This window comes from Terrapene carolina, unplaced genomic scaffold (assembly GCF_002925995.2).
Source record: "Terrapene carolina triunguis isolate 2854851 unplaced genomic scaffold, T_m_triunguis-2.0 Scaffold111, whole genome shotgun sequence".
Lineage (NCBI taxonomy): Eukaryota > Metazoa > Chordata > Testudines > Emydidae > Terrapene > Terrapene triunguis.
In genome coordinates, this window is record NW_020664462.1 from 13,158,222 (window position 1) to 13,179,589 (window position 21,368).

A 21,368-nucleotide genomic window follows, 5' to 3' on the forward strand; every position below is an offset into this window, starting at 1 on the left:
TTTATTGGAAAATGAGTCTTGTCCAAGATTAGCACTGGAACACATTAAGCTTATTTACATAGTCATTTCATGTCCAACATCCATCATCTAACCAAAAAGAGTGCAGTCCTTCCCAATGTCAGTTTCCATACTATTAACTGATTACACAACATACAACCACAAAGAACCAGAATAAGGGACAATATTTCAGAAGCAGCGCTGATCTTTAAACCATAGTTTCATTATGCAGCGCTATTCAAAACTGCAGAGAACTTGCAATATATAGGTAAATAAGAAATAAATTATGCATAAAAATATATATTACTGCCATTTGCCATATAGTGACTTTTGTTTTATTTGTTACTATTGTTTGTATTTATGCGAAAAAAACATTTAAAGTAAAGGCTATTTTAAAAAAGCTCTAGAGCACCTGAAGTGCATGCTATATAGAGATATACCCTTGGTATTAAATGTACAATGGAAGCTTGATTGCAATGGCAATAGGGACTGGGGTTCGATCCTGGAGCCAGCTAAGCACCCTTCAGCTTTCAGGCCCTCATTCAGGAAAACATTTAAACACATATTTAAATTCAAGCATGTTTAAGTTCCACTTAAGCATATATTTAAGCGTTGTCCTTAATCAGGGCATCACTGACTTCAAAGGGAGTTGAGGGAGCCCGGCACCTTCCGGCATCAAATGCAATACAGGTTTATAAAATAATAGAAAAATAAAACACCCTTAACTAACAGGCTACAATTATCTATCATTAATATCATGGCTAGCAACTGTAACAGAAGTTTAGAATGAAGTAGAGTATGTGCAATGCATTATTACCGGTATCGCATGAAAAAGTGTTTCCTTTATCTGTGATCTATTGTTGTTAAAAAAAATTTAATTAAATTATATCTGGTTGCTTCATCTTCCCATCACATCTGTCTCTACAGAATTGCACCAAGCCCCTTCTACGAAAATGCTCTTTCGACAAATTGGAAAGAAAAGGCAACAAACATTCTGTACTTCATGAATGGAGATCCATCGTAAGGATATTGCAGAATACTGTCCCCAACCCTGCTGGCCAAAGACATAAGGCCTCAGTTCACTGGAGCAATTAAAAATACATGCTTAACTTTAACCCCATTGACTTCTCTTTAACCCCATTGACTTCAATGGGACTTAAAAATGTGATGAAAGTTGCGCGCAAATTTAAGTGCTTTGATGAATCAGGACCTAGGCCAATTTGTGGGCTGGATCCAGCGACATGATGTAGTTCTGTGACTTGCATGATGGCCTCACACACTGCAGAATCCTTCACTTTTTAAAAAAAAAGTCAGTTTCTAACCCTCATGGCTGCAGAGATTACTTTTCAAACATGAGCAGAGGTAAACTGATGTCACGGTATCTGCCCTAGTCTGCAGTCAGACTGAAACAATGACTAAAAGCTGTGACCTCCTCTCTCCGCATTAATCTCACGGGAATGTCAACGCTGAAGCCCAATGATGACACTTCTGTGACAAAATTAACTATTTCACTGCTAATCATTTCAGTATATAAAAGGGATGAGATTTGGGAGTTGTTGCAGGGAAGGAGATACTGAGGGTAGAACAGAAATGAAAGACAGAGGGAAGGGAGAGAAACAGAGAGAAAGTGATGAGGAAAAAAGAGAAACAAAAGGCAGAAGTAGCAGTGGTCTAAAGTGGACCATATTTTCTTAGTGAATGAGAGTGACTGCTATACAAATAATAAATAAAGCTTAGTTACTTCAGAAAGAATTCACTGTTCCCTTAATCTCTGTGCAAACCTCCCACTGACATCCGTGGAATAGCTGCTGTGGACTGAGGGTACCATAAAGTCTTTAAATTATATCCCGGCCCACAGATCATAATTCAACATGGAATGCACCCCTCTCCTTCAAATGAATTTGATACCCTGGGCTTAAATTCTAAAGAATAAGGAAGAGGCTCCTAAACTGCACTCAGCACAGCTCTAGTACAAGATTTCTTCTGAACTGTGACTATTTTATATAGTGACCATGTAACCTGATAAGCTCTCTCCTAGTATTCACTATGAATTTCTTGTTTTTCACAAAATAAAGAAAGATCATTTACAAAAATACGAAATTAAACTGTAATAAAAGAAGGCATTTGAATAGGAAAATATAAAATAAATGACACATCACTGGCTATTACAAAGGTAGAATGCTACCAAGTGGATCTGGTGATATGATAAAATCAGAGAGAAAACCCTTAGTCGATGGATTCCTTCAATGGAAATATAGCCCTGTATTTCAAGATGTTCCTATTCTTATATAATTGACAGTGCATCTGAATAGATTCTGGCTTTCCTTCACACTGCTGCCACCCAGTCTCTCTCTTCCCAAACACTTAAAACAGTTTTTTTCCCACTGCTACTGTAGTTTTTTCTCTTGTAGTTCCAGTAATGGTGAGAAACTGAATCTCATAACTGACATTACTCATGTGATACATGAGGGGTTTTGTTGTTTGTTTTTTACATGAATTGCACTGTGTTTAATGGTTACAATTAGGGCTGTCAATTAATCACAGTTAACTCAAGCAATTAACTCAAAACAAATTAACTCGATTAAGAAAAATTAATCATGATTAAGTGCAGTTTTAATCACACTGTTAAACAATAATAGAATACCAATTTAAACGTATTATAAATATTTGAATGTTTTTCTACATTTTCAAATATATTGATTTCAATTATAATACAGAATACAAAGTGTACAGTGCTCACTTTATATTATTATTTTTATTGCAAATATTTGCACTGTAAAAAGGTAAACAAAAGAAATAGTATTTTTCAATTCACCTCATACAAGTATTGTAGTTTAATTTCTTTATCATGAAAGTGCAACTTACAAATGAATAATTTTTTTTGGTTACATAACTGCACTCAAAAACAAAACAATGTAAAACTGTAGAGCCTTCAGTCCTACTTCTCGTTCAGTCAATCGCTAAGACAAACGCGTCTGTTTACATTTAAGGGAGATAATGCTGCCCGCTATTTATTTACATCACCTGAAAGTGAGAACAGAGTTCGCATGGCTCTCTTGTAGCTGGCATTGCAAAGTATTTACATGCCAGAGATGCTAAATGTTATGCCCCTTCGTGTTTTGACTTGTAGATTTCACTATCTTTTGTTTATCTTTTTTTACAGTGCAAATATTTGTAATAAAAAATAATATAAAGTGAGCACTGTACACTTTGCATTCTGCATTGTAATTGAAATGAATATATTTGAAAATGTACAAAAAATCCAAAAATATTTATAATACATTTAAATTGGTATTTTATTAACAACAGTGTGATTAAAACTGCGATTAATTGAAATTAATATTTTTAATCTTGCAATTAATCACGAATAATTTTTTTAACCATTTGACAGCCCTAGTTACAATGCATATCTAGCAGATTTAAAGACACAAATAAACTTACAGTGTTATACCTTAATATTAAACAGAAAAGATGCTGTCCTGTTATTTTTTCCCCAAATTGTTACCTGTTCTAGCTGTTTTTGGACCATACTCTGCTGCTCAGTAACATGCTTAAGCTGTTCTGCATCTTCTTCTGGGAATTCACGGCCGGCTTTTTTGGCAGTGCGCTGTTTGGCTGAGAGCGCTTTTTTTGATTTTCTGTGTGCTCCAATTTGCTCTTCAAGGTATTTCTGTTGCATTTGAAGAAGTTGTTGTGTTTCTTGAAGCCATTCTTCATATTGCTTTCTTTGTGAATCATCTGGGAGGGGAGGGGGGAGTAATACAAGGAAAGTAACCATTAATATTATACGAAGGACTCTTGTTTTAAATGTAGGAGTTATTTATTATGGCTTTCATACTTTCTATGTGCAGCACAAAATTTAAAATAACAGTATCCATCAAAAATGCACAAAAAGAAACAGAACTTCTAAAAAGGCTTTCAAATCCCAAACAATATCTAAGCCCCACCAAGTCCCCAAAAAACAAACTCTATCCCATCATTCCATTTATCTCCCAATCAGTCCCCGACACAGGGGACGCATAGGAGCACAGGTGAATCTTGTACCATGATTTGGTCATGATCAAATTTGGGCTCTAGTGGATTCAGAAGGGAAATTAAAACTCTTACTTTGCTACCAGCCCCCTCCTGTTTAAACTAAACTTAAGAATGTCAAATAATCATAACACATGGGGAGAGGCAGCCTCTCAAACAGATAGGATACAAAGCGTGTAGGGCATACTAGGGTAAAAACACCACCTTACCTCAACTGACATTGACTGGTAGCCAGTCGAAATCACAGACCACAGGAGTAAGAAGAGCAAAGGGATTGAAAAAAATTGATGTGCTTGGTCATTGGAGATTTTTGCCTTAGTGGTATCCGTAGGGCCAGCTGTGGTGCCCCCTTGAGTGCCGTGCTCATGCGTTGGTATATCAGGTGCTGCCAGCCCTACGCCCTCTCAGCTCCTTCTTGCCAGCAACTCTGACAGAAGGGTAGGAGGGCGGGTAATGGAATGGACATGAGCTACACATCTCGAAGAACAACAGTTACGAAAGGTAAGTAACCATTTTTTCTTCTTCGAGTGCTCGCTCGTGTCGATTCCATTCTAGGTGACTCACAAGCAGTATCAATGGAAGTGGGCTCAGAGTTCACGGTTTTGCAGCTTGCAGCACTGCTCTGCCAAAGGCAGCGTCGTCTCGAGCTTGCTGGGTAAGCATATAATGAGATGCAAACATGTGGACAGATGACCAGGTAATGGCCCTACAGATCTCTTGGATTGGTACCTGTGCCAGGAAGGCTGCTGACGACGCTTGTGCCCTAGTCAAGTGTGCAGTCATGATCGCCAGCAGAGGCACCTTTGCCAGCCCATAGCAGTAGCAGATGCTGGTCGTGATCCAGGACAAAATCCACTTAGCAGACACTGGGCGACCTTTCATTCTGTCTGCCACCGCAATGAACAACTGCATTGACTTATGGAATGGCTTTCTTCTATCTACCTAGAAGGCCAGTGCCCTCCTGACGTCCAGGATGTGTAGCCTGCATGCCTCATCTGACGCATGAGGCTTTGGAAAGAAGACAGGTAAGTATATATCCTGGTCAGTATGAAACTGGGAAATGACCTTGTGCAGAAACGCCGGGTGTGGTTGCAGATAGACCTTATCCTTGTAGAAGACTGTATAGAGTGGCTCCGAAGTGAGCCTGATCTTGGACACCCTGCGGGTTGAAGTTATCATGACCAGGAACGAAACCTTTCAGGAGAGAAGCAGGAGAGAGCAGGAAGCCAGAGGCACAAAGGGAGGTTCCATGAGCCTCAACAGCATGAGATTCAGGTTCCGGGGAGGGTGGGGATCCCGGACATGCAGGTAGAAATGCTACAGACCTTTCAAAAGCCACGCCGTCGTGTCGCGAGTGAAGATCGACCTGCCTTGGAACAGAGGATGGAAAGCTGAGATAGCGGTCAGGTCAACCTTGATTGATGACAGGGACAAATCTTGGAGTCTGAGGTGCAGCAGATAATCCAGGACCTTCTGCAGGGGGGCCTGCTTGGCCCGAATACGCCATTCCGAGGGCCAGCATGTGAACCTTTTCCATTTGGCCACGTAAGTCGCTCTGGTAGGAGGGTTTCCTGCTACCCAGCAAAACCTACTGAACATGGGCCGAGCTTGCCCATTCGTCTGCGCTTAGCCATGCAGTAGCCAAGCCATCAAGGGCAGTGCCGCCAGGTTTGGGTGCAAAACGCTTCCATGGTTCTGGGACAGCAGATCCAGCCAGAGGGGTAGCTGCAGTGCGGAGGTGTGGCCAGGCAGCTCTGCACGCAGCCTCAGCCTGCAGGCACCGCCCCCGTAGTTCCCACTGGCTCCGGTTCCTGGCCAATGGGAGCTGCAAAGCCAGCACTCGGGGCGGAGGCAGTGCGCAGAGCTGCCTGGCCACACCTCCACCTAGGATCTGAGGGAAGGGGATGTCGCCACTTCCAGGGAGCCCCTCAGGTAAGCGCTGCCCAGAGCCCGCCTCACCCCGTCCCGTGCCCATCCCCTCCCACACCCAAACTCTGCTGGAGGGGGGGATGGCGGTGGCCCAAGACTGCCCCAGCAACGGTCAGTGCGCCAGGCACAGGGGCTGCCTGAACTGCCCCTGAGCCAGGCACACCAGCCACTGCAGAAGTCATGGAGGTCACGGAAACTGTGACCGCCGTGACAAACTCACAGCCTTAACTATAAACAACTATTTCCAAGGCCCTAAGGCTTGAAGTCAGAAGAAATGAAACCGCTAGCCCTTGCTATGCAAGGAAAGGCACTCCAACTAACCACCACGGGCGGTAAGAAGGAACTGAGAGGGCGTAGGGCTGGCCGTGCCTGATATACCGACGCCTGAGCACGGCACTCAAGGGGGGTGCCACAGCTGGCCCTACAGAAACCGCGAAGGCAAAAATCTCTGACGACTGCGCACGTGGGCGCATGCACACCTTGAATGGAACTGATATGAGCAATCACTCGAAGAAGAATATAAAGTTATGTCCAGTACATAAGAATGGCGGTACTGGGTCAGACCAAAGGTCCATCTAGCTCAGTATCCGGTCTACCGACAGTGGCCAATGCCAGGTGCCCCAGAGGGAGTGAACCTAACAGGTAATGATCAAGTGACCTCTCTACTGCCATCCACCTCCACCCTCTGACAAACAGAGGCTAGGGACACCATTCCTTACCCATCCTGGCTAATAGCCATTAATGGACTTAACCTCCATGAATTTATCCAGTAATGTAACAAATCACCTCATCTCTGACCACAGATAGTGTTTAAAATTGCATTCAGTGAGAAGGGAATCTCTTTATGTCATTTTTTTATATAAGACCACTAGGAAATGGAAGAATATAAGAAATCACTGAGAAAAATTAGACTGCATGAGATATTTGTAATCTCAAGCATCTACAGAACTATTAATTAAAATACAAATTGTTTTTAAGAACTATTGAAGTCATTGCAATAAGATCAACTTAAAATGTGTGTCTGTTATTTATTTATTTATTTATTTTAGGGGAGCTTTTTTATTTGTCTTTTATGTACAATGCACATTTCCCCAGTTCTCAGTCAAGGGCCTCCAGTCCCAAATGGCCTTTTCTTACAGAAATTGCTCTGTTTGGCAGATAACTGGGTGTTACTCTTCTCAGAGCTCATAAATGTAGTTTGGTTATCAGGGTCACCACAGAGTAACCCAAGGCTCCTTCACCTGTCTCCTGGGGGCAAAGCACGCTACAGTAGATTCTGCTTACTAGCAACGCAGATATTAACATCTGGTTAATAGCAACATTTTGCCAGGAGCTAATCCCATCCCATTTACTTTAATGTTAATGGGATCTGGATATTGACAATGGCATGCCTCTTATTACGAACATTTTTTTGGAACAAAGGCTCCAGACAAAGGCAGGTTTGCAAAGCTGCAGCCAGGGAAGGAAGGGCTGGGACATGCCTTCCCTGGCTGCAGCCACACAAACCTGCCTGTGCCCAGTGCTTAGCACAACCCAGAGCTTCCTTCTGGGCCTGCAGCCTTGAAAACCTGCCAGTGCACAGGGTCTGCATAGGAAGTAAGGGGCTGCAGAGTGGGAGGAGAGGCTATGGGCAGGGCACGAGCAGGGATGGGGGCTGCAGCCCTGATGCTAGAGTTATGTGGTACCTTTCCCTGTGCTCTCTGGGCTGCACCCTGCTGAGGGCTGCACCTAGAGAAGGAAGAGCTGGGATGTGAGGAGCTTCGACCCCCTGGGGGCACAGGGAGAGGTACCATGCAGCTCTGTGGGCCCCCAAGGCCTCCGCTCAGAGTAGAAAGCCCTGGCATCTGGGCAGGAACCTCCCTCCCTGCTGCTCCCGGCCTGCAGGCAGGTTTGTGGGGCTGCAGCCAGGGAAGGAAGCACTGGGGTGTGTCTTCCCTGGCTGCAGCCCTGAAAACTTGCCTTCTGCTTATTGACAAATGCTGTACAATGGCAACATTTTTTGCTGGCAAATGAGAGATTGCTAATAAGCAGAATCTACTGTACTTCTAATAATATTCACATCTGCTTTCAGTCTAGGATCGGGGAGAAGGAGGCCAGGTCAGGGAACAGTACCAGACTTCTCATATGATAGAACATAAGAAATGCCATACTGGGTCAGACCAAAGGTCCATCCAGCCCAATATCCTGTCTTCCGACAGTGGCCGATGCCAGGTGCCCCAGAGGGAATGAACAGAACAGGTAATCATCAAGTGATCCATTCCCTGTCGCCCATTCCCAGCTTCTGGCAAACAGCGGCTAGGGACACCCTCACTGCCCATCCTGGCTAATAGCCATTGATGGACCTATCCTCCATGAATTTAGGTTTTTTTTGAACTCTGTTATAGTCTTGGCCTTCACATCATCTGGCAAGGAGTTCCACAGGTTGACTGTGCGCTGTGTGAAGAAATACTTCCTTGTGTTTGTTTTAAACATGCTGCCTATTAATTTCATTTGGTGGCCCCTAGTTTGTGTGTTATGAAAAAGAGTAAACAACACTTCCTTATTTACTTTCTCCACACCAGTCACGATTTCATAGACCTCTATCATATCCCCCCTTAGTCGTCTCTTTTCCAAGCTGAAAAGTCCCAGTCTTATTAATCTCTCCTCATATGGCAGCCGTTCCATACCCCTAATCATTTATGTTGCCCTTTTCTGAACCTTTTCCAAGTCCAATATATCTTTTTTGAGAGGGGGCGACCACATCTGCACACAGTATTCGAGATGTGGGCGTACCATGGATTTATATAGAGGCAATATGATATTTTCTATTTTATTATCTATCCCTTTCTTAATGATTCCCAACATTCTGTTTGCTTTTTTGACTGCTGCTGCACATTGAATGGATGTTTTCAGAGAACTATCCACAATGACTCCAAGATCTCTTTCTTGAGTGGTAACAGCTAATTCAGACCCCATCATTTTATATGTATAGTTGGGATTATGTTTTCCAATGTGCACTACTTTGCATTTATCAGCATTGAATTTCATTTGCCATTTTGTTGCCCACTCACCCAACACTGAGACTAATAGACAGAGTAAACAGAAAAACAGGGACAGAACTCCATTATAAAAATGTTTTGCAGATATTCTTAAGATGTATAATGATTTCGGCACAAACAGGTCTTCCCTTGTGCTCCAATACCCACTGTATTCTACCTTAGTTGTCACTGCACTACAGGCATTTGCAGAATCTAGTGTCTCTATTGACTCAATTCTTACAGCTATCCACAGTCTCAATGGACACCTTGATTCCTTCAATGCTAGGTTAGATTCTGTATCTAATAATATTGCCCAAAGTGACAACTGAGTGGAACTGTTAAGAGTATATCTTTGTGGAAGTGGAAAAAAGACATTTGGCTCAAGAAAGCGAGATTGAACATACTGAAATATTAACATGTCCTAGTTAAGGGTAACTGCTTGTTGCATCAAAAAAAACAGGGGGGGGGGGGATTTTCAAAAGTGCTCAATATTGGCCCAGATCTGCTCTCATTATAGTTAAATCAATGCTGAATGCTATTGAAAATCCCTCCCAGAAAGTCTAGAAAACTCGAGTAAAGTTTCTAATTGCATTTTGTGCATTGGGCCTCCAATATCTAGAGGGGGGAATCTAGCTACTTCTCTTTTGTTGTTTTTAAATACTTGGGGAGATTTTTTGCAGACATAAAAACTTCTTAGGATATGTAAAAAAATGTACAGTATTTAAATCTACAGTTAAATCTCTCTCATGATAGAATGTAAGGGCTACAGTTTTTCGGGGAGGGTGTGGGGAAAAGAAATATTAGGTATATCAACTAAAATAGATACACGTTTCCAAGTATTTCTAAAATCACCAATTCTGGATGAATAAAATTGCTCTTTCTTTAGGTAGAGGTTTTTCCTGCAGTTAGTTTTTCTGGTTTTCTGACAAGCTTTGCATAACTAAATTCCAAAAATCTTTTTTCTTTTTGACTGATGATGCAAAGCCCTTTTTGATTTTTAAATTAAAAATAACTTGTGATTTTGGATAACTATTCCAATAGAGATCCAGCAGAGTAGTAATTAGATTTTTGAGATAGCTGACTGTAGTTTAATATATAATTAATTACTATTCTTTTGCCAATGGAAAATACTAATTACTCTATATGATTAGTACTATCAGATTCATATTTGTATAAAATTTCCATCTTTCCTCATGATGTTTTTGAAGATTTTTTTTTATACAAAACGTTAATTTGAACTATTGATATTGTTTTAATGTTTTAAGATTTTGTATTTTGTTTTGAATTAATATCATAATTATGAAATGATAAATTTTAAGTAAGCCAGAGAATTAGTGGAGCTAGGAAAATATTTTTTGGCAATCAAGTATTCATGTGTGACGTTTCCCTTTAAAAAAGAAACTGCAATATGAAACCCCAAGTTCATATACAAGAAATTATAAGGTTTATACTTACTAACAAAACCAGGACCAAAATTTGGAGGATTAGGCCTAGAAATCTGAGGTGTCAAACTTCCATCCTAAAAACCAGTAAAATGTATAAGCAAAGTGATTAAATCACAATTCCTTTTAAGAAGAAAATAAAATATTCATAATTTATCAACACTTCTGCTGTAACTCTCATATCAAGTTATGTTACCTGTGTGATTGGTTGCTGCATAAGATTCTGGCCTTCACTAGTCTGCGTTCCTGACATTGGCTGACCCATAAAGGGAAACCTATTGATACATAAAGATCAGCTATAACAGACTTTTAAAACTAATGAGCACTTTAGTAAAGATGCATTGTTTCAAATTATTTTGACCTAAAATAAAACTTCCAAACCTTTTAGAGATATTTGTTAGAACTACTACATCCTAATTACTTGCCAGATTTTTAAAAGGATATTTCTTATTTCACCCTTGTAACACTTTGTCCTCAGTTCAACCTGTTGTGCCTTATAATTCACAAAGGCATTAACTAAAAATGGCTTAAGTTGCCTTATACCAGGAGCTACCGGGAGTTTCCTAATAGTGATGATTCATAAGGGTGGCTGAATGCATACAGATCACTCGAGAAGTCTCTGTGCTTGAATTTTAAATGCTATGTGATGTAAAAAGTAGGATTCAATGTGCTTAGATACCACAGTATAAATACCTGCACAAATTAGGGTAAATAGCATTTTGGGCATTATGAACTGTTTTTTAAAAGGCACTGCTGCTAAACTTGGACAATGTAACTCCAGGGAGCAACAACAAATGGAACCCCAAAGACCTTAACCACAATGACAAGACAGAAGGAGATGGAATTTGTCATGGAGCTGTGTCCTAGATCATGGCTTCTAAATATCACAACCAAGTCCTTTTATTGCATTTAGAAACAAAGAGGAAGGCAGTGCTCACAGTTAACCTACCCACTGAGGATGGGTGCCACTAAAAACTTGTGCTAGTGCAGATTGTAAGTACTCTTCTAGGGCAGTGGTTTTTTTCTGGGGACCCAGTTGAAGAAAATTGTTGATGCCCACGACTCAACGGAGCTGGGGATAAGGGGTTTGGTAGGGGGCTAGGGTGCGGGGGTGAGGGCTGTGGGGTGGGGCCGGGAATGAGGGGTTCAAAGTGTGGGAGGGGGCTCTGGGCTGGGGCAGGGGGTTGGGGTGCAGAAGCGGGTCAGGGTGCTGAGCAGCGGATGAGGAGTTTGGGGTGCAGGAGGGGCACTCAGGGCTGGGGATGAGGGGTTTGGGGTGCAGGAGGGGTTCCGGGTTGGGGGGGCTCAGGCAGGGGGTTGGGATGCGGCAGGTGGTTGGGATGCAGAAGGGGGTCAGGGGTGCAGGAGGGGCTGTGGGTTTGGGGGGGGCTCAGGGTGCAGGAGGGGGTCAGGGCTTTGGGCTGGGGATGCATGCTCTGGGGTGGGGCCGGGGATGAGGGGTTTGGGGTGCAGGAAGGGGTTCCTGGTTTCAGAAGGCTCAGGGCTGGGGCAGGGGATTGGAGCAAGGGGTTGGGGTGTGGACTTACCTCCAGTGGTTCCCAGTCAGCGATGCAGCCAGGATGCACCGCGGACTGCGCTGCGGGCCGGAAATGGCCAGCAGCATGTCTGGCTCCTAGGCGGAGGCGCACAAACAACTCTGCGCAACTCTTGCCTGCAGGCAGCCCCCCCACCCACCCAGTTCCCATTGGCCGGTTGCCAGCCAACAGGAGCGTGGAGCCAGTGCTTGGGGCAGGAGCAGTGCGTGGAGCCCCATGGCCCACCGCCTAGAAGTCGGACCTGCTGCTGGCCACTTCCAGGGCACAGCGCGGTGTCGGAAAAGGTAGGCACTAGCGTGCCTTAGATGGGCAGCACCGCCGATGGGACTTTTAACGTCCCGGTCGGCAGTGCTGACCAGAGCAAGGCGACCTAGTGCCTTACATGCTGCGTCCCAGTAGTGGGTTGCGACCCATGGTTTGAAAAACGCTGGTCTAGGGTAGCTGCAAATAGACACAGTTGCAGTAATGTATCTTAGAAGTGGCAAGGGCATGGACCACCATGGTGAAGTCTTCATTACTAACAATCAGCTTTATTACACTATGGAGTAGAAACTTATGAGGGAAGTGCTGGAAGCTCTACTGCTTGGACCTTTTAAAATTAGTCTAGATAAAAGCACTAGGAAATTTATGGTAGTAACAACAATAAAGTAACTAAATCTTGAATAGCAATTTTGATTCATAGATCTTTACTATGCCGAAGAAAAATGCTGCTTTCCCTTTATTGTTTTAGTAGCTTATGTTTAACACGGTACTGTACTGTATTTGCTTTTTTTTTTTTGGTCTCAGCTGCTACACGATTGCATACTTCTGGTTCCAAATGCGGTGTGTGGTTAACCGGTCAGTTCGTAACTCTGATGTTCATAACTCTGAGGTTCTACTGTATAGATCATTACAGATTTTACAGATGAGGAAACTCAGGTAGAGAGAGATGAAGTGGCTTGCCCGAAGTCTGACAACAGGTCAGTGGTAGAGCTAAAAATGGAACTCAGGTCTTCTGAGTTCCAGTCCAGTGTCCTGTCCACTAGATCACATTGTCTTTACCTTAGGGAGCAATGCTGTACTGGCATGGAGTATGAGCCAAATGATAACATGGGCCTTTTTCTACATCTTATTATGATTCACAGAGAATAGTTGTGATGGGCTATAATTTGCTGATGCTGTGGCAGAGAATGACTTTTCAGACTCCAGAGGGACAAGGTGGGTGAGCTCATCTCTTTTATTGGACCAATTTCTGTTGGTGAGAGAGACAAGCTTTCAAGCCACACAGAGCTCTTCTTCAGGTCTATTGATGCGGGTGGCTAAAAGGCTATAATACTTTGGGTCACTTTTACTTTTTTACTTTAAACAATAGTGTCAACTTTTGCCTACCTGTTCATAACCATTGGTGGCATCCCCATATTGCTCTGTGCCATTACTTTATTGATACCTTTAAGAGCTACCATTTTTGCTTTCATTATGGGATCAGTGATTGCATCAAAATCTATGAAACAAAAATAGTAAAGGGTGAATTACACAGCTGAACATTTTGATTTTACTGAACTACCAACATAATGAATATTTCCAATATTGGCACGTGTACTAATCCCTTGAGTTTAAAACAACTGCATTACAATCATTTAACCATGCGTACTTCAAATTAATTTTTTTCTTCACTTTATAACTAGAGATTAACATGTAGGTTTCTATATTCTGTAAGAAACTTGCACTTCAGCAAGCATCTCAGGAATGGGATTGACAGTGCCCGTTATAGCAAATGGAATAACTTTCATTGCTACAGTGAGCCAAGAAACGCAAAAGAAGGAATATTAGTTTGAGAGAGGCTGGAACAGGAGACTTGGCTAGAGGGTGAATCCATTAAATTACAAACATCACCAAGTTAATGGAGGTATTTGACAGGGCTGCCTTAGTCACCATGAACAGTGACACGGAGGAGGAATTTACTGCTATTATGAAATAGAATTTATATATAAAAAAATCAGGAAAAGGAGTCTGACTTGTGCACTTAGTAGACATTATTGATATTGATACAACAGTGACAGCTAGTCAGAAAGCTCCAGTTGTGTTTAGACTCCTGTACCACACATTGACTCAGTATGTTTTTTAGCATTTTCGTATTACAACGCAGTGGCTCTCAAACTTTTTTACTGGTGACCCCTTTCACATAGCAAGCCTCTGAGTGCGACCCCCCCTTATAAATTAAAAACACTTTTTTATATATTTAACCCATTATAAATGCTGGAGGCAAAGCGGGGTTTGGGGTGGAGGTTGACAGCTCGCGATCCCCCCATGTAATAACCTCACGACCCCCTGAGGGGTCCTGCCCCCCCCGTTTGAGAATCCCTGCATTAACGAGCTGTGGATTAAAATACCTGTTTTATAATCTAAATACTATAAATTGATATGCTATGTTATACCAGTAAGAACAGATTGCCAGCTTCTATTCAGAACTTTTCTTTTTTAACTACATGCAGAACAAGTTCTCCCTAGGTCCAATATGGGGGAGTTAATAATTGTACTTTCACCCATAGGCTTAATTTCCAGTCTCCTGCTGTAACTACTAGTCAAGTTGCTCTTCATCATGCCAGCTACAAATTCAGTTTTAAATGCCTTTGTATTTTTGTCAATAGACAGTCAGATTTTTTTAATATATTCTTTTGGTATTTGTTTAGTGAACTAACCAGTACCAAAAAAAAAATCACAGACATACCGATATTGGGGAAAAACGGCTCTGAACGCTGACGAATCATGGCTTGCATCTGTCGCTGCTGCTGCTGCTCCTGCCTTTCCTGATCCAAAAGATCCTGCAGAAGAAGGGGCTGCTCCTCTAGTAAAAGAGGTCTCTCCCGATTTTGCTGCTGGGCTAGAGTCTGTGGGAGCATTATCTGCTGGGGACCAGATATGCCACTGGGACCAGGGCGATTTGCCAAAGTCACGGCTTGATTACCAGGCTGTCCTGTCCCAAAGCTGTGATTAGTTGACTGACCTTGGATAAATCCTGGATTTACTGTTGCCCCTTGAGAGAAGCTATGGTTTATTCGTGGAACCACGGTCAGATTAGAATTTAAAGCGTTTTCCAAGAGTTGTCCAGCAGGTGTCATTAGTGTTTGAGAAACGCCCGATACGTGATTTGTTTGTGTTGCTGGCAAAGACTGAGGTGAAGAGCCTAATGCCCTTATGTCAGAGTTATCTGAACTCTCGTTGGCCAGCAGACTTGAAAGGACTGGTGTGGATCCAGAAATACTGCAAGAATTTATAACACCCTGAGCAGGCAGTTTTGCAGGGCCCTGAACAACATTTGGACTAGACACAGATGTTTCCCGATTCGTAGTAATAGTTTTGTCAGGTAATTCTGGATTATTAGGCTGCACAGGAGCTTTTTCTCCATCATTTAACTTTGTTTCAGCAGCAACCTGAGGGCCTGCAGATTCCACATTTCCATCATTTTTTTCATTTTCAGACTTTGTTTCATCTAATGAGTTTGGAGAAAGCACTTCTGTTTTAATCTCACTTTCCATAGCAGATTTCTTCTGCGGAGAAAGTGCATCAGTGGGGCCTGAAGTTTTATCACTTTGTTCTTTCTGTTTTGGTTCTTCTGTCTTGCTCTGGATATCTAATTTGTCATCTATAGGAACACTAAGATCCAATTCCTCATTAAACATAATTTTTTTATCCTCCAGATCAAGTTCTGGGTCTGTGTATGCAATTATGTCAAATTCCCCTGATCTCAGGAGGTCATCAAGGTGAGGATCATTGGTTTCTAGATTATCTAAAGTGTCCAACTCATCTCCTTTCCCATCCTCTGGATCTAGATTTAAATTTTCAAGATCCTCATCATCTAAGTCCTTGACTTCAACCCCATCCAGGTCTTTGACATCTAAGTCCTTTACAGAGGGATCATCAGGATCAAGCTTCTCTTCTAATCCATCAGTTGGCTGGTTGGGAATCTGTAGATTCCCAGGTGCCTCAGTGGGTGCAGATGTAGGCAAAGGAGTTCCTGAAAAAGCATCATTAACCGGGGGATGACTTAAGGAACGCATGACAAGCACGGGTGGATGGTCATGATTATCTTGCTGAGATTGTGGCAAATGCTCCAAACTTGTAGACATCTGTAACTGGTTAGTTAGACCTTGAGGATTACGTCTCACTGGATCTATGTGTCTTGGACCCTGAAAGTCCTGCCTAGGTATAAATCCTGTATGCCGCTGATGCTGGGGTGCTGGGTCTATAACATTAGCAGCAGAGGGATTAAAGGGGAGTCTTGGTCTGCCATCAGGGGCTCTGTGGCGTAACTCAATGAATGCTTGACCCAGTATATTGTGTTGCTGAACCTGAATACCCTGTGGTGGAAAATGCTGAGACAGTCCAGCTGGACTATTCATATGTGTGTTGTTCAATGGCCTAGGCATATCTATAGACAAAGATCTTCTCAGCTGTGGTGGAACTCCAGCGCGTTGCATTTGCTGTTGAGGCCCAAGAAAACGTTCTTGGCCTGTTGGTGGACCATGTCCACCTCCTGGAAACCCAAATCTGAAATCAAAGATTAATTAAAGAATTAGTTCTCTTGATTCATTTGGCCCACCTGATCTGGCATATTTCAGAAAATGACTAATCTCTTAAATGTTTTACATATTATGTTCTTTAGTGCATTTAAATAAATATTTTATTTTGACCAATCTCAAACTTAAGTGAGCTTTCTGAACAGAATAAAAGAACTAACTAAAATAACTGTATTAATTATGTTTAAATAAACAACTTGTGCTGTACCAACCCCTCAACCCAAATAAACTTGGTTAAAAATGCTTCTTACAGCAAAAACTATCTTGCTAGACAATCCATATTTTAATTGAACTCAGTAAGTGTAAAAAAAAAATTAGGGGACCAACCCCCCCATTATTTCAGTATTGATATTTATTTCACATCTTGGCGCTACTTAAAAAAATAATGACATAGAATACAAGTCGTTTTTTGATTGTGTATACTTTACACGAGGACAATAATATTTCATTGATGCCATATTAATAAATGAAAACTAAAACTGGATTAAATAATTTTCTTTATAAATGCCTAAAAATGCAGTTTTGTGGGCCTTGTGTACACAGGTGGCATAATGCAAGGAAAAAAATTCCCACCCTTCATCTCCCCCAAACTGACAAAAACCCAACAATGTATTACTAAGTTTTAATTGCTGAACAATTTCCAGTAACACACACAATCAACCAGTGCAAAAATATAGGCTGCAATAACCTCAGATGCTTACATGCATACTTAACTTTATATATTGACTTCAATGTGATTACACAGGTGCTTAAAGCTAAACATGTGTATAAGTGGTTACAGGATTGGGGCCGCGGTAGGCAAATTACATGCATGTAGCACAGGCCATCTTACTGGAAATCCTTATAATAGTTTAGAACTCTCTCTTAAACACTTATGTTTTAAGAAATCAAAAATCATACCTAAGACCATGAGGCCTCATTCCCATGGCTGTCATATCTCCTGGAAATTGGGGTCTATTAAACTGCCCATCAGAGGGAAATGGTCCACGTTGATCTTTTGGGAATACTGCGAACCTTGGACCACCTGGAGGGATGATGGATGCTCTAATATTTCCAGGGTAGGGAGGAGGAGGTCGGTTAAAAATCTGATTTAGATTTTCTTGCTGCCAGTGTTGATGCGGGGCTGCATGGGGAGGCGTGGCTGGATCCTGTAGTGCTTTTTCCTGACGGATAGCATTCTTCTTCTGCTGCTGCTGCTGCAGAATAATTTCACGCAACTTCTGGCGCTGGTTTAAAAAAAATATTATGTTCACTATTGAAATAAATCTACTTTCAAAATGTAAAGTCCCCCAGAGCCAAGAATCTTCTATAAATGGAACAATCTTCCCTCCCACTCACTAGGAAAAAAACCTTATAATTCCCTTGCAAATTAATCAAAAACCAGACAACATGATTCAGGGAATTGGTAAGAGGCTAGTGAGACCTTTCACCTCAAGGACCCCTATTCACCAAGGGTCTGTTGATAAACTGTATAGTAAATTTCTTGACCACACTTTAGTTTGTTATGAAATATATTCAAGAGACCAAACAACCAATACCAGTCAGTTTTATTGCTCAAAGTCAATAACAATATAGTACAGGAAGAAAGGCTCAATATGAGACCAGTTTCAGGAAAGCCTTCTCATGCAGTGTTGTTAAATTCACCTTACAAAGAAGGTGCTTCCAAAGTTACAATGCTAAAACTATTCTTTTTATACTCATCCTGTTTGCATGTAAAAAGGTACTCTGTGCATCATCTGAAACTAGATTTAACCAATCAGCTTTCTATTTTGTTTTTCTGATCCCATGGTACACCCCATAACTCTTTGTTCTGAATACAGGCATTCCAGGTACCAAAGGGCATGAAGGCACTTCCTAGGTGTGTACCAGGGTAGAACAATCATTTATTTTGTCCTTTTCCTTTGGGACATTCCAGTACTGGTGTGTGTGAGTAACTCCTTACCGATTGTTATGGTAAAACACCCATATGTCTAGATCCTGACAATTTTCCTACCTACGTAAGCCAAAATTTACTTCAACTAATGCAAGGTGTTATGGGATATTTGACACAGGTGAACAGAATAGTGGGGAGAGGATAATACATTCAGTTAACATAAGAATTCACACTTACATTAATACTAAGCCTAACGTATATGTCTTGGCTAACAGGCCAGATCACTAATGTTAGCACAAGGAGCTGTCATATACACTTTTGTGCCCCAATGGTGCCCTTGTGCCATAAGGAGAGGTGAATTCTGAAGGAGGAGAGGTGATCAGAAGTTCCGCTAGGGAAAACTACTTTTGGTTTAACAGCAGTAGCAGACACTACCCTGGCCAGGCTCCCTTCCTGGCCAGCACTGTCAATTTTTAGGCTGCATTAGGCTCCTAGAGCTCCTTCACGCCAAAGGAGATTAAGCTACTTTCCACAACTCTAACCTCAGCCTCATCCCCATCCCAAGGTGGACTTTCTGCCTTCTGATCTTTGTCAGAATCTACACTAGCATAATCCCAGAAGGAACGTGGTCCAGGGCAGCAGTGATCAAGAGACCTTACTATCTAATACTTATTTGCTATTTGGTGGTTTATGTGACATGATTTGGTGTTCTTGGTCCAGTTCCTAATGGTCAGGTGGAGATATTGCAGAAATCACCAACATAATTGATGTCAGCATTCTCAAACAGAGAAAGGATGAATTTGCATGGAAACCAATCTACCCCATAACCTCTAGCAAAGGTCCCTCCAAATAAGCGTAGAGGCACACTTGTAGAGGACTGTGGATGAACTCAAACAGCCAATAACCCTGCTGTACCTAGCCTGTGGATAAACAATTGAGATCATTACAATATTTTTTATCAGTGTCTTTACTCTTCCTTTAAAGCCAGGATACATTAATACTATTAAACACCTCACAGGTCTGTCCAACTGTTCAAGTTCTTGAAGGTAAAGAAAACTTTTAATCTGTAACATTTAGAAATCTCAAAAAATGACACAAAATAGTTTTTATCTACATTCGAATGTCACAGTTTTAAGGTCCAATAGCCTGAGATGTGTCAAGGCCAGAAATAATCACATTATATCAGAGGTGGCAAATATTCTATGCAGAATGCTGAATTACATTTTCAGTCATGGTCAGTGGGCCAGGGCTACACGGTTAGGTTCACTCAACAGATCCTCAATCCACACTGTATCTCCTTCTGATGATGCTGGGAAGTTTGCTAACAAAACTGTGGGTAGAAGAAGGCCCTGTGGTAGCAACTGTAATTTAGTTACAGTAGAACCTCAGAGCTATAAACTCCTCGGGAACGGAGATTTTTCATAACTCTGAAATGTTCCGTAACTCTGAACAAGATGTTATGGACTTCAGCCAGAGGGTGGCTGGGGCTGCAGGCGTGCGGGGGATGGGGGGGGTGGTTGAGTCATGGCCCCACGTTGGGGCTCAGGGTTTCTGCCCTGCAGAAGCACCAGAGCTCAAGGGTTGAGACTTGGGGGGAGCACTGGGGCTCAGGGCTTCAGCCCTGCAGCTCCGTTTCCGGCTTCTGCCCTGCAGGGGGCGCCGGGGCTTGGGGCTCCCCACGGCTCTGTTCCCGGTTTCAGTTGGTGGGAGAAGGCTGGGGCTCGGGGCTGTAGCTACAGGGGGAGTGCTCAGGCTGAAAACGGTGCTCCTCTCGTAGCTAAAGGCCCGAGCCTCAGCACCCTCTGTGGGGCTGAAGTTGGGAACAGAGCTTCAGGGCTGAAGCCCCAAGCCCCGGCGACAGCCGTGTGGCTGAAGGCAGGAACAGAGCTGCGGGGCTGAAGTGCCGAGCCTCGGCGCCCCCTGCGGGGCTGAAGCTGGGAATGGAGTCACAGGGTGAAGCCATGAGCCCCAGCACTCCCCCCAGGTCTAAAGCCCTGTGCTCTGGTGCTCCCGAGGGTCAGAAGCCCTGACCCCGCCACCTTGCCTGGAGCCCTGACCCTCCGTCACGCAGCTGCAGCCCCAATTCCCTCCCGCCCAACCCCCCCGCTGAAGCCTTGAGCCAAAAGCCCAGAGGCAGAACAGTATTTGCTTTTTTTCCTGTGTGTGTATCCACTGTTGCCTGATTAATTACTTCCGGTTCCACAGGGTGTCCGGTTGACTGGTAAGTCCGTAACTCTGGTGTTCATATCTTTGAGGTTCTACCGTAGTAAAATTACTGTTTTATTCAGCATCTATTGGGGGGGGGGGGGAGAGAGAAACTAAGCAGAGCACTTTTGAGATCACATCTATTTCTGACACTTATTTGGTCATTTGCATGAGTAATTCCTTAGTTTCAATGTATAATAGCACGCCTACATTTTTTGAAAATCTGGTAAGTAAAGTGTAATAATTAAACTTCAGATTTAACACACTTCTCAATGGCAGCAGTTTGCATCTCACTTGGGGTCTGATCCTACACCATCAAGTCAATGGGAGTTGTGCCATTGACATCAATGAGTGTAGGATCAAACTCTTAGGCTATGTCCACACTGCAAATAATTAAGGTGTAACAGTTGCACAGGTAGATATGTGCTAGCTTTAATCTAGCTTGTGTAGGTAACAATAGCAGTAAAGATGTGTGGCGTGGCCTAGCCACCCCAGTACAACCCTTCTGGGGCCCTAGGTACATACTTGGGTTGCTAGCCAACGCTGAGGTCCATGTTGCCATATCTTCATTACTACTCTTACCACCACTAGCTAGATCAAAGCTAGCATCAGTATGCCTATTCATGCTACAATATCACCTTAATTTATGGTGTAGAAATACCTTCAGACTAGACAGCATTATCTAAGTCAAAATTAAGAAACTTTTCTTCATAAACATAAGAATTAGAAACTTACTCCTTAAAAATATTGAAATCTTGCAT

General features: G+C 42.5%; 1 protein-coding gene across 1 annotated transcript in view; it reads right to left on the bottom strand.

The window, feature by feature from the left end:
• Nucleotides 1–21,368, bottom strand: part of KMT2C (lysine methyltransferase 2C) — a 311,979-nt gene that overhangs the window by 29,296 nt on the left and 261,315 nt on the right. The window contains exons 37-42 of the mRNA XM_026652136.1: nucleotides 17,430–17,755; nucleotides 14,681–16,500; nucleotides 13,342–13,453; nucleotides 10,614–10,692; nucleotides 10,431–10,494; nucleotides 3,503–3,735 (exon numbers count right to left, since the gene is read on the bottom strand). Coding sequence (XP_026507921.1) covers nucleotides 3,503–3,735; nucleotides 10,431–10,494; nucleotides 10,614–10,692; nucleotides 13,342–13,453; nucleotides 14,681–16,500; nucleotides 17,430–17,755 — 2,634 coding nt within the window. The remainder of the gene's footprint in view (nucleotides 1–3,502; nucleotides 3,736–10,430; nucleotides 10,495–10,613; nucleotides 10,693–13,341; nucleotides 13,454–14,680; nucleotides 16,501–17,429; nucleotides 17,756–21,368) is intronic.